This window comes from Raphanus sativus, chromosome 9, assembly GCF_000801105.2.
Source record: "Raphanus sativus cultivar WK10039 chromosome 9, ASM80110v3, whole genome shotgun sequence".
NCBI lineage: Eukaryota > Viridiplantae > Streptophyta > Magnoliopsida > Brassicales > Brassicaceae > Raphanus > Raphanus sativus.
The window spans coordinates 29698927-29712150 of record NC_079519.1 but is presented as its reverse complement, the minus strand read 5'-3'; the positions used below and the strand labels follow the sequence as shown (position 1 = coordinate 29712150).

The 13224-nt window shown below is 35.8% G+C and overlaps 4 protein-coding genes across 4 annotated transcripts; 2 read left to right on the top strand and 2 right to left on the bottom strand.

The window, feature by feature from the left end:
• Nucleotide 1: 1 nt before the first annotated feature.
• LOC108823938 (inositol polyphosphate multikinase beta-like) lies at nucleotides 2–1604 on the bottom strand. The gene is made up of 2 exons (XM_018597253.2): nucleotides 1449–1604; nucleotides 2–1062 (listed from the first exon to the last, which is right to left on the bottom strand). The coding sequence occupies exon 2, from the start codon at nucleotides 1046–1048 to the stop codon at nucleotides 185–187; it is 864 nt and encodes a 287-aa protein (XP_018452755.1). The 5' UTR covers nucleotides 1049–1062; nucleotides 1449–1604; the 3' UTR covers nucleotides 2–184.
• Nucleotides 1605–2156: 552 nt separating this feature from the next.
• LOC108825271 (peter Pan-like protein) lies at nucleotides 2157–3755 on the top strand. Its single transcript, XM_018598584.2, has 6 exons — nucleotides 2157–2351; nucleotides 2434–2664; nucleotides 2756–2848; nucleotides 2932–3119; nucleotides 3197–3390; nucleotides 3501–3755. The coding sequence occupies exons 1-6, from the start codon at nucleotides 2193–2195 to the stop codon at nucleotides 3629–3631; spliced, it is 996 nt and encodes a 331-aa protein (XP_018454086.2). The 5' UTR covers nucleotides 2157–2192; the 3' UTR covers nucleotides 3632–3755.
• Nucleotides 3756–4037: 282 nt separating this feature from the next.
• LOC130499931 (calnexin homolog 1) lies at nucleotides 4038–6674 on the bottom strand. The gene is made up of 6 exons (XM_056994468.1): nucleotides 6503–6674; nucleotides 6359–6428; nucleotides 4836–5965; nucleotides 4683–4754; nucleotides 4475–4585; nucleotides 4038–4394 (listed from the first exon to the last, which is right to left on the bottom strand). The coding sequence occupies exons 1-6, from the start codon at nucleotides 6593–6595 to the stop codon at nucleotides 4263–4265; spliced, it is 1608 nt and encodes a 535-aa protein (XP_056850448.1). The 5' UTR covers nucleotides 6596–6674; the 3' UTR covers nucleotides 4038–4262.
• Nucleotides 6675–7317: 643 nt separating this feature from the next.
• LOC108826186 (uncharacterized) lies at nucleotides 7318–8878 on the top strand. The gene is made up of 5 exons (XM_018599571.2): nucleotides 7318–7450; nucleotides 7645–7803; nucleotides 7920–8054; nucleotides 8144–8287; nucleotides 8385–8878. Exons 1-5 carry the CDS (start codon nucleotides 7391–7393, stop codon nucleotides 8736–8738), a joined length of 852 nt encoding a protein of 283 aa, XP_018455073.1. The 5' UTR covers nucleotides 7318–7390; the 3' UTR covers nucleotides 8739–8878.
• Nucleotides 8879–13224: the final 4346 nt, after the last annotated feature.

The window sequence follows — 13224 nt, the reverse complement described above, 5'->3', positions numbered from 1 at the left end:
CTTTTACTTCCATGGAAACTTCATTAAAACTCATATGAAGAAGTACAGTACAATGGTTTGGTTTAGTAGGGCATAACCAAATTATACAATTCAAAGGAGACACAACAAATCTTATGTCCAAACACAGTTAGCCCCAAGGAAGGAAGAACCGGACATTTATTTAAAGAAAAAACATACAAGTCCCTTAGTGCCCATTTTCACAGCAATTCTCTGAGCTCTCAACTATATCTTTGATGAACTTAATGAAAGAGCAGAGTCCACCGAAGAAGTTATGATCAATAACACCGTTTCCATCAAGAACATGCGCGAAATCCACCAGCTTCACTCGCGCCCTCCTTGGCGCATCATCAACTGATTCATCATTCTCATAAACCATCAAGATCGAGCAAGAGTTGAAATGGTAAAGCGTCTGCGTCTCAAACCAAGCCTTGAGCTCCAACAGCTGCGTCAAGATCCCGTTAGAACCTCCATAAACTTCTGACGCAAATGCACAGTCAGGTACCACCGAGTCAGCGAGCGGGTTCGACGAGACAAACTTCCTTAGAGCCGTTCTAGCACCATCAACCTTGTAGGCCAGAACGACCCTCTTGTCCGGTCTCCAGAACCCGGACTCCTCGTGGTCGAAAACCTTTAAACCCGAAACCCTAAACCCCAAAGAAACCGTGGTGGTCTCTCTATCTTTCTTTATACACTTGTTGAAATACTCTTCCGACACATCAGGGTACCACGTCCTAGACCCGATCTTAACGTCCATAACAGAAGGCTTCACGTAACCGGAGACGACGTCTTCGAGAGCCAAATGCGGAAGCTGGCCTGATCCGTCAGACGCTTCAACCAGCTGAACGCCGTGGTACGCAGGGAAGTAGCCACGGATGTTGTCTGGAACGTTCTTGTTGGAGGAGAAGGACTCGTAGAACTTGGCCTCGTTTTCGCCGCGTGCGTCGCCTTGAAGGGGCTTGTAGAAGATGCCTTGGTCGTCTACGAGGGGACCTAGCTTCCCGTCTTTGGCGATGTGACCGGCGACTTGGTGTTCAGGGACCTTGAGCATCTTTTTCTGCAACACTGGAGAATAAACAAGAGAGGACTTGTAAAAGTTTCTCAGCCTTTTGGTTTAATCAGAAGGAGGGAAACACATATAAAGCAAACGCAGAGTCAAGATACGGCGTCGTTTGAGAGAGATCATCGTTTCATATATATAACAGAGTTCCTCGAGTTCATCGAAGAAGAAAGAGAAAATGGAACAAACACAGAATCACACGATCATAAATAAATAAATTGAAATCTTTGAAAAGTGAGAAAAAAAGCGTATCGAAAAGTTAAAAACTTTCGATTAAAATATGCACTGAATCGGAAAGCACGATCTTTTGTTAATCGAGTAGGTGCAAGACGAAGAACATCATCAATGCTTAAGAGATTGATCGAAAGAACATTGAGGAAGAAAACATTACCAAAGAAATCTCCACGGAGAGAGAGAGAGAGAGAGAAGAGAATCAAACAATGAATGAGCAAAGACGGAACAACAAGTTGTGTGTGGTTGTAATGAAGAAAAAAAATGCTAAGCTATCTTGTCGGGAAGACAAATAATAACTGAATCTATTCTCTTTTTGCAAATGGTTTTAATACTAAACCGGGTCTTAGAGAACCGGTTTTGATTTTTTTTTTTGAAATTGTTGTAATGAAAAAAAAAATGCTAAGCTATGCTGTCTTGTCGGGAAGACGAATAAATGAATCAATTCGTTTATGCAAATGGTCGGAATATTAAACCAGATTCGTGACGAGAAAATTAATGTAAACCGGGTTCTACAGAAACCCGGTTTGATTATTCTTTTAATTTGGAAATCGGTTGGAGTATATATAGGGTTGATCATCTGATGATCTTTTCAAATTTGCCGTCATCTTCTACCTCGGGCTGTCGAATTTAGGGTTTAGGTAATGACTTTTAATTCAACTGTTTTCTTTGATTATCGTTTTAATTCAATCATCCATGGTTCTGGGTTTTTGTTAAAAACCCTAACTTTAGAGCTCACTGTGCTTAAATGTTATCTTCCTTGTATTCCAGAATCTGAGAACGAAGCAAAGTAGAAACACGTCTCTCTGTTTGAGTTTCTTTACCAAGTGATAATGTTTATTTACTGTGTGTTTTGGGTGATGATATATTTAAGAAGGGTAGGGTCAATGTGAAGCCTATTGTGATGAAGAAGAACAACAATCAAGCCAACGTTGATCACGTGACTGGTGACAAGATCCCAAAAAGCTTCGTCTTTTCGAGGACCAAGCTCCCCGGCTCTGTCAAACAGCTTCAGATGGATTTGAGGAAGCTCATGCTTCCCTACACTGCTCTCAGTCTTAAGGTAAAAGTGTTGTTCTAAATAGAGGGTTGTGATTTGAGTGACACCATTGCTTATGATGCATATGTTGTTGTTACCTTGGCAGGAGAAGAAGAGGAACACTTTAAGAGACTTTTTGAATGTATCAGGACCGATGGGTGTTACTCATTTCCTTATGCTGAAGAAAACAGCCTCTGCTTTGTCTCTAAGAGTAGCGAGATCACCTCAGGGTCCTACTCTGACGTTCAAGATTCATCAGTATTCGTTAGCTTCGGATATAGCTCAGTCTCAGCTTCGGCCTAGATGTCCTCCTGATCTTTTCAAAAAAACCCCTTTGGTAAAATCAATCTTTATCTCTCTCTCTCTCTTTTACTCCCTCCCTGTTTGGTTTCATGCTAACACACTGAGAAGTGTTGTCTTGGTTTTAGATTGTACTTTATGGATTTGACCCTCAGGAGCCGCATCTGTTGCTAGCTACCAAAATGTTTCAGAAAATATTCCCAGATCTTGATGTCAAGACAGTAAGTTTGTTTGTGCTTTTTTTTTTTAATTACTAAGCTTGTTACTTTCAGCTTATTTGATTGTGAAATAATATTTGTGTCAGATCAAGCTCTCCACGTGTCAGAGATTAGTACTCATGAACTACAACAAAGACACAAAACTCATTGATTTCCGGCATTATTCCCTAAGGCTTCAGCCTGTAGGAGTGTCTCGAAGGCTCAGGAAGTTTGTGGAGAAGCATGAGGTTCCTGATCTTAGGAATCTTCAGGATGTTAGTGACTTTCTCACCAAGTAAGGATCTCATTTTGATTCCTCAACGTGAGATGAATCATTTTTGATTGTTTGGTGGGGTTTTTTATTTTTTTCAGGGCTGGGTATGGATTAGAGAGCGAAGGAGATGAGGAAGCGGCGACGGTGACACTGTCATCTGATCTACGCAGAGTGAACAGGGGGTCCACAAAGAGTGCGGTGAAGCTGCAAGAGATTGGACCGAGGATGACTATGCAGCTAGTTAAAGTGGAGGAAGGGTTGTGTTCGGGAGAAATCATGTTTGATGAATCTGGTAAATGCTCATCTTATCACCCCACATTGAGTATTTTTTTTTTCTTCAAAATGTTGTCTACCACATGACGAATCAACTGATTTTGTGTTGTTTACATCGGTTTGTTTCAGAAAATGTGGATGAAACTACAGCCAAGAAGACGCAAAATGAAGATGAAGATGAAGAGGGTGAGGAAGGTAGTGAAGAAGAAGGTGAGGAGGGTAATGAAGAAGACATGGATGAAGATGATGTTGAAGATTAAGAGACTTGAGATATAGCAAGTTTTGTTCTATTATAATTGTGTGTTATTAGTCACTCCTCTATAACTATGTGTCTTTAGATGAGACTTTGAGTTAAAGCAAGTTTTCTTCTTTGAATCTCTTAAATAGACATGTATTGTCTGGTTAAATATACACGGTTAGACTTGATCGTTTAAAACAATTTCTGCGACCGCTTCACATTTGGGGGCAATGAACAAACAAAACTAATAAATAGAATGATGCTGAAGAGGTCCAACGACAATAGTTACAACTTTTGCAAACTACAAACTTACAATTTCCCAAGTGTGTAAAGATGGGATGATGCTGCGTTGAATGTTCTCAGACAAGATGAATGAGCGAGTTAAGTGAACACTGAACAGTCTATTCAACTCGAATGAGTCTACAATATCAATCAAAAGTTTCCTCTCCAATTTAGTGGAAAAGTAAACGAACAAAGACAAGTTTTCAGCGATGAGCGATAACAGTTTGTCCAAAACATTACCATAATTCTCTATCTTAATATGCTACAGCAGAAAACACAAATAAAATCAAAAACAACATTTAGAAGAAAAAAAATCTTAATCTTTCTTTTCAAACAGCTTTGCTTCTCATTCTAAAACACCTTTTTTTCTTCTAATTATCACGTCTCGGTTGCCTTTTGCGGGGAGCAGCGGTTTCTTCCTTCTTCTCTGACTCATCTCCACTCTTTGAACTCTCTCCTACTTCTGGTTTCTTCTTCTTCTCCACAGTTGCCGCCGGCGCCACCTGTAACAAACCCTTTTTTTTTAGCTTCTTCACTTGCTTACATATTAAAAATGCCATGAAAGTTACAGAGGCAATATTACCTTTTTGCCACCGAAGATAAGCTTGATGAAGAGCGAGAAGAATACTACGACAATGGAGACTAGGACACCAATGGTTAAGTTTGGTTGTTCCTCGGCTTTCTCAATCAGTTCCTACAAAAACGACACCATTTTCAAAATCTCTTTTTGGTCTGAGTCATCCTCATAAGTCATAACATGCAAAACATGGTTTAAATGAAGGAGAGCTTACCGTGATCTTAGACTTGTATGCACTTAGGAAAGATAGGTCTGCAACCTTGTTCAACAGATCGAACACTACCTTCTGCAAAACATCATTCACATATGTAACTATTTATACCATAAAGCCATATGTGTATAATTCTGTTGGAAAATCAGTTATTACCTGGTAGCTCTTGAGACCATCTGCAGATTCAGCAGCCTTCTCTTCCGCCTGTTGTTTCTCTTTCTCAACATCGAACTTAGGCTTCCACGTCGTCTGTCTGTAACTCTCAGCGACCTTCTCGTCTTTCGCTATCAAAATGTTGTCAAACAGGATACCGTCTTGCATTGTCCAGATCTCAATACCGATGGCTGCAATGGGCTCGTAATCAGGTCTGTCTAGCTCGAAGTAGTCAGGGTTAGGGATGTCTCTGGGCTTCCAGATTCCCTTGTAAGCAGGGTTATCTATCATAGGCGCACTCCACTTGCCCTTGTAAGCAGGGTTCTTCTTCATCGGTCTCTTCCATTCACCGCATCCTGGTGCTGACTCGCACTTGGGGTTGTCAATCTTTGGAGCCTCCCACATACCATCTTCCTCATCGTCCCAGTCTTCGGGTTTGGTCGCCTCTGGGTCGTCAACCTCTTCAGGCTCATCATCTAACCATCCTTCCGGTTTCTCAGCTTCCTCGTCTTCGATCTCCATGGGCGCTTCCTCGTCCCAGTCCTCAGGCTTCACGGCGTTAGGATCAGGAATCTTGGCTCTCTCATCCCAGTCTTCTGGTTTCTTGTCTTCAGGGTCAGGGATGGTCTTGTCAGGGATCAAAGCGGGCTCAAAGTCCTCTCCAGAGAGTAAGTTTGCCTTCTTCTTCTCCTCTCCATCAACCAAAATTCTGACCTCGTTGTCTGGCTTCAAGATGGCGGTGTAGACATGGGAAAGCTTGTCATAAGGAACAGAGGGAGGGAACTTGAGATGATGCTCAACGTACTCCCCGCTCTTGGGGTTCTTGTGCTTCAAGATGAAATGAACTTTGTTCGTAGCTCCACACTTGTCAGGCCCAAACATGATAGAGTAAGGAGACTCACTATCAAATCCCTCAGGTGTCCATCCAGCTTCCTGAGGACGGAGGTACTTCAAGTAAGCACCACCACACTCGAGCCCTTCCTGGAAACGAACCTCGTACTGAAGAACAATCGTTCCTTCCTTAAGGTTTAGCGGCTCGTCAAGAACCTTCACTATACCGTACTTACGAGCCTTCTCGCTCACGAGAAGTCCGTAATCATCATGTCCCTCACTCTTCTCATGCTTCCACACACCTGAAAAACGGATAAATTAGTCTTAACAAAGAAGCTTCTATGCAAAAATGGGAGAATCATCAACAGCAAGAGCAAGATTCAAGTGTTAAACACACAAAACAATAACATGCATGCTCTAATGCCTTGAGCAAATCAGTCTATAAAGAGCAAAGCTATTGCATTATAAGATCAACCATTCAACATCATAACGTGAGATGATGAATTATACTACTACTAAGCAAGATTTGATTCATCTACATGATGAGTGCAACACATTACAACTCAGATTGATTCAAAATTTCGCATCAACATTCTCAGATTCGACTCCTCTATATGTACAGATAATTCAAATTCCTAACCAATACGCAGATCGGAACAACAACACAGTGAGAGTGTACAGATCTACAACAATACCTTCGTAATCGCCATTCTTCGAAACGATCCAGCGACCATCAAACGCCTCGTCGAACGATTCATACAACACCTGAACAATTAAAAAAAAACGAAAACTCAGATCTAAATCTTCAGATCTATAAACCGAGAAAAACCGAAATTTACCGTTTGATCGTCGTCACAGTAGCAAAGCTTCTGGAGCGAAACGAAAACTAAGATAAGCAAAACGGCGGAGAATAGCTGCCGGTCTCTCATCATCGGGAATCTTAACGGTTGTTCACCGGAGAGTGAATCGGAGAGAGAGTATAGAGAGGATGTGATTTTCCGGAGAGTTATGAGTTTCTATGAATAATTTATATATTCAATCCCGTAGAGTCTGTTGAGTGTGTCAATCTGTTGTTTCAACCAATGAAATGGTTCGCCACGCGATGGTGACCAATTATAAGGCGCCACGTCGATTAAAATGAGCTCGCTTACGTGCGTAGTTACACGTGCACGTTACGGCTAGTTTAAGATAGTTATTGGGCTAGGCCTACTAAAGAACCTAAGAGTCTCGGAGAGTTTCTTCTAACTCTGTCTGTATATGCAATTCAAAATTTTCTAATCAGCAGCCTATTAAATTGGACTTTTGTTTAGTAGTTTAATTTTGTTTATGTTTACTTATCTATTACAAACTATGAAAATTATTTGGTCGTCAATTCTACTACCTCGTAGGAGTTCACTTCTCTGCTTTGTGTATATTAATCACTTTTTTGTATTAATCACTTATTCATCAGTTCATTATAAGAGCTATTCCCCCCACAAAAAGATAGCTAGAGGTCTTTTCTTCCCATTCACTTGCCTGGTCGTTATGTTGCTCTTACCAATCTCGCCATACATAAAATTTGCACGTCACATAGTTCACGAGAATTGAGCTTGTCCACTTCATTGTTTCTCCATGCATAAAACATAACGTACATCATTCTCTCTACATAACGTTCAGTTATTTTAATACTAAACGTCATTTACTATTGCTACTATTAGTTTTCGTGAGGCTTAACTTTCGAACAGAAAATGGGTGTATTCCCTGGGTTTGGTAGCTGGATCAATCAGAACAGTCAACAGCCTCTTAAAGTCAGCTTCATATCCATCAATCATAGGACCCGATGATGTCAAATATAAATACAAAAACACATTATCTCGTTTTAAGTTTCTTTTTGTCCAAGATAACTCAGACTTAAGATACTACTTTGTAAAATATTTTCTTCATTTATATGATATTTAGCAAAACATATATAAACACATTTCATTCTGTTTGTTGTACGTAGGCAGAGGCCAAGAGATCTGAAAATGTGGACTCAGAGGAAGACGATTTTAAATATCCTGATAAGATCTATTTTGATCTAAATGACGAGCAGAAGCAACTAGATCTTTGGCATGAAGCAGAGAAGAAGCATCCATGGCATAATGCATCTCCTAAGATCAAGGTATAATATAAATATCACCCCACACAAAATACAATACCCATATCGTTTTTTCTTTCGCCTTGGTAGAATCAAGAACAAAGATCCTGAAAAAAATCTTATGTTTTTGATGTTTGAAGGTGACACATGAAAATGGTTTTTACCATATGAACATAGAAATGACCGTAGGGCTGCATCCAGAATTGCTCTACGGCTATTTGATTGATCCAGGAAGTGGTACATTTCACGATTTGCGCAAACGGCGCCAACTTATGGTTTCTTTTCTAATCATTAAAAAAAAAATCAATGTGATATATATTACGTACAGAAATAATACTTGAGACTATGAATTTTTTTTATGAAGCAAAACAAATCAAGAAAGGTTTTGTTTGAGAAAGGTCCGAGGCAAATGATGAGGGTGGAAAAATCTGTGGCTTGTAATGTATTTGGGGTGTATTTCCCTATCTCTATGGATCTAATCATCGATGAAAACAGAAAAGATCTTATGGTAAGTGGAGCTTCTCTCACAAGAAATAACCACTATTGTTTTTGTATTGGTGGAAACCTATAACTCAGGTAATTTCTCTTTTGCTTATTGTGGACAGACGCAATATAAGAAAGAGAAAGTACGATTTATGAAAGCATTCGAGGGTAACTTAAAAGTGGAGCCTGTATTTGTAGATAAAGAACGTTTATGCAAAAAGAAGATACCAATGACTCGAGAAGAGTATAAAAAATGTAGTGGTGGCCAAGGAAAGATTGCGTCAAAACTGACAATAGACCAATACTATAAGCCATATCCTCCTTTTAATCTACCGCCGCTTTCTTGGTTCATCCGTGGGATGACCATCAAAACCTCCAAAATTCTGCTTGCACGGATTCAGGACACGTCTATTGCAATGAGAACGGCTATACAATTTCCAAAGGAGACAGCAAGTAACAAACATGAAAAACACTAGAACCTCAATGAACATACACAAATACTCTTAAAAGTTAATAATATTCTCAAAGTTATAAGAATACAATCAACAAAGCAAAATATGTAAATCTGTTTATTAAGAAAATACATAATAATAAAATTCAAATTCAGTTTAAAAAATATAAATATATATTTTACCATATAAAAACATATCCAATATTAAGCCAGATTTCGAAAAAATAATATGTATGTATGTATGTGTATGTATATATATATATATCAAATATTATGTTTTATTAAATTTTTAAAAAATATTTATCTTCGCTAATTCAGAAGATATTGACCACTAATCTCAATTAGGATGGCTTTTTATTATTATTTTCTCCCGATTAGAATAAATATAAAAATAAAAATTCTCCGTCCGGTCATAGGTTTTTGTGGTCTGCTTGTATTGTTCTTGGGTTGCTTAGTGTTTCATCTGAGTTTTATGTTCGTAATGTTGTTTTCTTTTTGGATTAAGATCTATTTTTCTTTGTGTCTTATTAGAACTCAGTGTAAGTTTGGTTTGTTTCTCTTGTTTAGTGTCTGGGATTGTCTGTCCTATCATTCTCCATTTATGTGATCCACAAATAAGCAAAAATCAATTAAATGATTTTTATTTTAATAAATAGTAGAATAATTATAAATAAATCGTTTTTATGGAATTCAAAACATAGATTGCATGATATAAAAGTATTAGTAAATTTTTTGATCAAACTAATGGAGTAAAATGGATTCCACAATCTTGTTTTGTTTATATGAAAGGAAGAAGAGATCTCCTATAACTTTTTATGAAGTTACATAACATTTTCACTTTAATGGTACAAACTGGTGGATGGACCAAAAAAATTGCATTAACCTCACCGGAAATGATTAAACTGCAATAACTTCAAAGCCATTGGGCTGGGTTTATTAAAGAACAGGAAAGTCTTCTAACTCTACATGCAATTCAAAATTTTCTAATGAACCTATTAACAGTTAAACTGGACTTTTGTTTAGTAATTTAATTTAGTTTATCCCTTTTTTATTAATAGAGAAACATTTTAGGAGAGTAACTTTTAATTTATAATTTATTTACAATCATACTATTTTGCTTATGTGTCAAGTTCACAATCTTTCTCAACCAAGCTATTTAAAAACCCTTTCATTACTAGAAGATTTACAACTAATGCCACTGGTCTAAATAGTTTTGTCCGGCATAATTTACTTAGATATAATGATTGTTCTATCTATTAATAACCGACAGTTTATTAGAACATACCAAATTAGTTTTCACTTTATTTGATCAGACCTAACACCATTGTCAACCGGGCATCCCTTATTACATTTGTACCAACAATACGACAATTTGATTTATTATTCTGCTCAAAGCCACTTTACATAATAGAGCTGTTTAATAATAGCAACCATGTTAGAAAGCTTTACCGATTTTTTTTGCAAAACACAATCCAATAGTGAAAAGAGTCTTATGTACCAGAGCTCCACCATCTCTCACATACGGTTTCAGCCATTTATATTTGGTGTACAAGATTAAATTAATTGATGCATTACAATGGTGAAACTTGGGGTAATTTCAGGCATCATACATTTCCAGGCAGCACCAATGGTGTAACTATATATATCACCATCTGTTTCAACCATTAAGATTTGTGGTTAAATAAAGATTTAGGATTTAAGAAAATTATTGATGCGTTGTGTTTGATAAATAACCCTTTTAATATCATTGGTTTAGTGTACTATTGTATTGCATGGTTTACTTGAAAGTTAAAACCAATTTGACCCGATGTTTGATTTTGTTTTCAAAACAAGGCATCAAAGGTAACTTGAATCATGTAATTTATTTGCTCAATGTTTGAATTCTTCGAAATACTAAAAAAAATATTAATAATAATAATCAAACTTGGTTCCCAAGCTCATCAGTTTTACGTATGCAAGTAAATAGAGATAACGTTTTCTCAAAAAAAACAAGAGTAAATAAGAAAATAATGATGCAATTTTATTGTCTGTTCATTAGACATTATTGTCTTAGGTGAAAGTTTCATATATTGCTATTGCTAATTATGAATCATTTACGCAAAATTTACTCATTAATATAATAACATATAGCTTTCTCATCAAGGCTTATGAATACTATATATACACTCTGTTTACAGGTGAAAATTAAATTTATATACTCAAATAAGGCTAATATTGATGCGTAGTTTGATTATGTCAATATTCTAATTTAATGTAATTGATAATCTATGTTTACAGATTGATTCCATATTATTTTGTAATTAATTCTAGATTCACTTTCTACATTCTATATAATAGAAAGAGGAACGACCAGATTAATCATATATTAATTCCAAACAGAAAATAAACTATTTCTCTAACACATGTAATTGGCGATGGCTGCGATTAATTTAATTTGTTATTTGAAGCCTTTCAAATCCATGTGGAAGATAGTGAAATTATTGTCTCTAGAAATAATATTCTGTTTCTGGTGGTGAGAATATTTAAATGGTTTTAGTCGATAGTAGAGTAAGTTTTATATTGTCTTATTTTCCTGAACTTTAGTCTTATGTGTTGCTATACATGCTTTGGTTTCTTACTATTATGTTTGTTTTTTTGTTTGACACAGCATAACAAGATTCATGCAACCGTGAAAAAGACTAGGTGGGACAAACTTTAGTAAGTATCCTTGAATCAGTACCAAAACTATTACACAACTACTTAGAAAGTATGAATCTAACCTTTGGATCGTCAGCCATATATTTCTTTGAAACAGAAGAAGGCATGGCCACATATTTATGAGAAGCTCTTTATTCTAAATTCATGTCCAGATAGAATACATCTGAAAATAATCTTAGTAAATATCTTGCTTATTATATAAAAACAGAAAGCAGTGATGGTTACAATAACTTACTGATCCCTTTATAAGAGAAATTATTATAATCACTGGTTTGTTTTTGTCATAAAGGATTTTTGTATATTATTAAGTATACTTGGAGAAAATTTGTTTAAAAAATTGTTTGCTACCTTCACTAATAGCGAGTATTGTTTGGTGAAACTATTAGTTCTGCTATGCATGTCGTACTCATACTTTTTCTCCTCTTATGTGTTTCACCGAAAGCAATATGTCATTGTTCAATATTAGAGACTGCCGGTTTGAAATCATCAGTTATTATAAAATATCTGTCCACCACCTGGATAAAAACGGAGATGAAAGGCAATTGAGTAACAATAATTTAAGAAAGATCAGTAAGTATTGAATCGCAAATTATTTTTTGTTTATTGAAATATAACAGTTCTTTTACCCTTTCTGGTTATGAAATAAGTAAGGAGCAATGGAAAAAGGACATGCACCCACTGTAGCACATAAATCCAGCAAATTTACATGAACTTCAATGACTGTCGGAAACACATGATGTAGGGAAACGAGAAAGAAACAGAAACTGAAGGTGAGAGTACGAGCTTGAAGAAGAATCATGTGTGCAAGAATCTCAGACGATTGTGTGTAAAGCGATTGTGTTGATTTCGTCAAAGGAAAGCTAATCCCCTCTTTAGTAGATTTTTTGGAAATGTGCGATTGATTTGTTCGACAAATTAGTTGTCGGTAGATTAGATTCACTAACTGTTTTTTCATTATAAATAGTATAGGGCCAATAATTTGTTGTCCAATACAATAGCCCATCAATTATTCTTAGCCCATGTAATTTTTCACGGTCCTGATTCATAACAAATAAATCAGGTCCAACCATTTGCAATGAAAATATTAGGGAAAAATTTGTAAATACCATAACTTAATTTTGTTAAACTTTTTAATACTCAAATTTTTTACTATACAATTTAATACATCAACTAATATTTTGATCATTTTAATACACAAACACTTAAAACTGTGTCTACTATAATACATAAACTTAATTTATTTTAATAAAAATACTAATAAGTTTGAAATGATTTTTAAAAAAAATCTTTAAAATTTACAAATCAAATCTCAGAAAATTCTAATTTTATTTTGTGCTTGAGAAATAAAAGTAAATTGTATGTAATCTTAAATTTTGTAAAAAAAAATTTAAGTTTTAAATATTGAATTTAGTTGTTTCTGAACTTTAAAAAAAATTATTTAACTTCAAAATTAAACTTTCAAAAATTTAAAGACTCGCCATAGATTATTTACATTATTTTCTAAATCTTAAAGTAAAAATATATTTTTTATATTTTAAGGATTTTCTAAATTTGTTCAATTTTCTTTTGAAAAATATATTAAACTGGGTAGGAAACTATTATACATATCAACCTCTTTTTCTTACGCCCTACATAATATGATTGTTTTTTTGAAACACATATGCGTTTGATTGTTTTATATTACAGATTAACCATTTTTCTATAATGGAATTTGTAAACTATGCACAAAATATAAATTATATTATTATATTATTTTCACGACTCTCTTACCCCGCGCAAGACGCAGGTCTCTATCTAATCAATACTATTAAAAG

Excerpts from the sequence above, each read along its gene's own strand:
- LOC130499931 (XM_056994468.1), bottom strand. The coding sequence starts at position 6,595 with ATGATGAGAGACCGGCAGCTATTCTCCGCCGTTTTGCTTATCTTAGTT. Across the intron at positions 4,586-4,682 it reads CATACAAGTCTAAGATCACG|GAACTGATTGAGAAAGCCGA; the intron begins GTAAGCTCTCCT and ends TCGTTTTTGTAG. Across the intron at positions 4,395-4,474 it reads TTATCTTCGGTGGCAAAAAG|GTGGCGCCGGCGGCAACTGT; the intron begins GTAATATTGCCT and ends GGTTTGTTACAG.
- LOC108826186 (XM_018599571.2), top strand. The coding sequence starts at position 7,391 with ATGGGTGTATTCCCTGGGTTTGGTAGCTGGATCAATCAGAACAGTCAA. Across the intron at positions 7,804-7,919 it reads ATGCATCTCCTAAGATCAAG|GTGACACATGAAAATGGTTT; the intron begins GTATAATATAAA and ends TGATGTTTGAAG. Across the intron at positions 8,055-8,143 it reads GCAAACGGCGCCAACTTATG|CAAAACAAATCAAGAAAGGT; the intron begins GTTTCTTTTCTA and ends TTTTTTATGAAG.
- LOC108825271 (XM_018598584.2), top strand. The coding sequence starts at position 2,193 with ATGAAGAAGAACAACAATCAAGCCAACGTTGATCACGTGACTGGTGAC. Across the intron at positions 2,849-2,931 it reads CAGATCTTGATGTCAAGACA|ATCAAGCTCTCCACGTGTCA; the intron begins GTAAGTTTGTTT and ends TATTTGTGTCAG. Across the intron at positions 3,391-3,500 it reads AATCATGTTTGATGAATCTG|AAAATGTGGATGAAACTACA; the intron begins GTAAATGCTCAT and ends GGTTTGTTTCAG.
- LOC108823938 (XM_018597253.2), bottom strand. The coding sequence starts at position 1,048 with ATGCTCAAGGTCCCTGAACACCAAGTCGCCGGTCACATCGCCAAAGAC.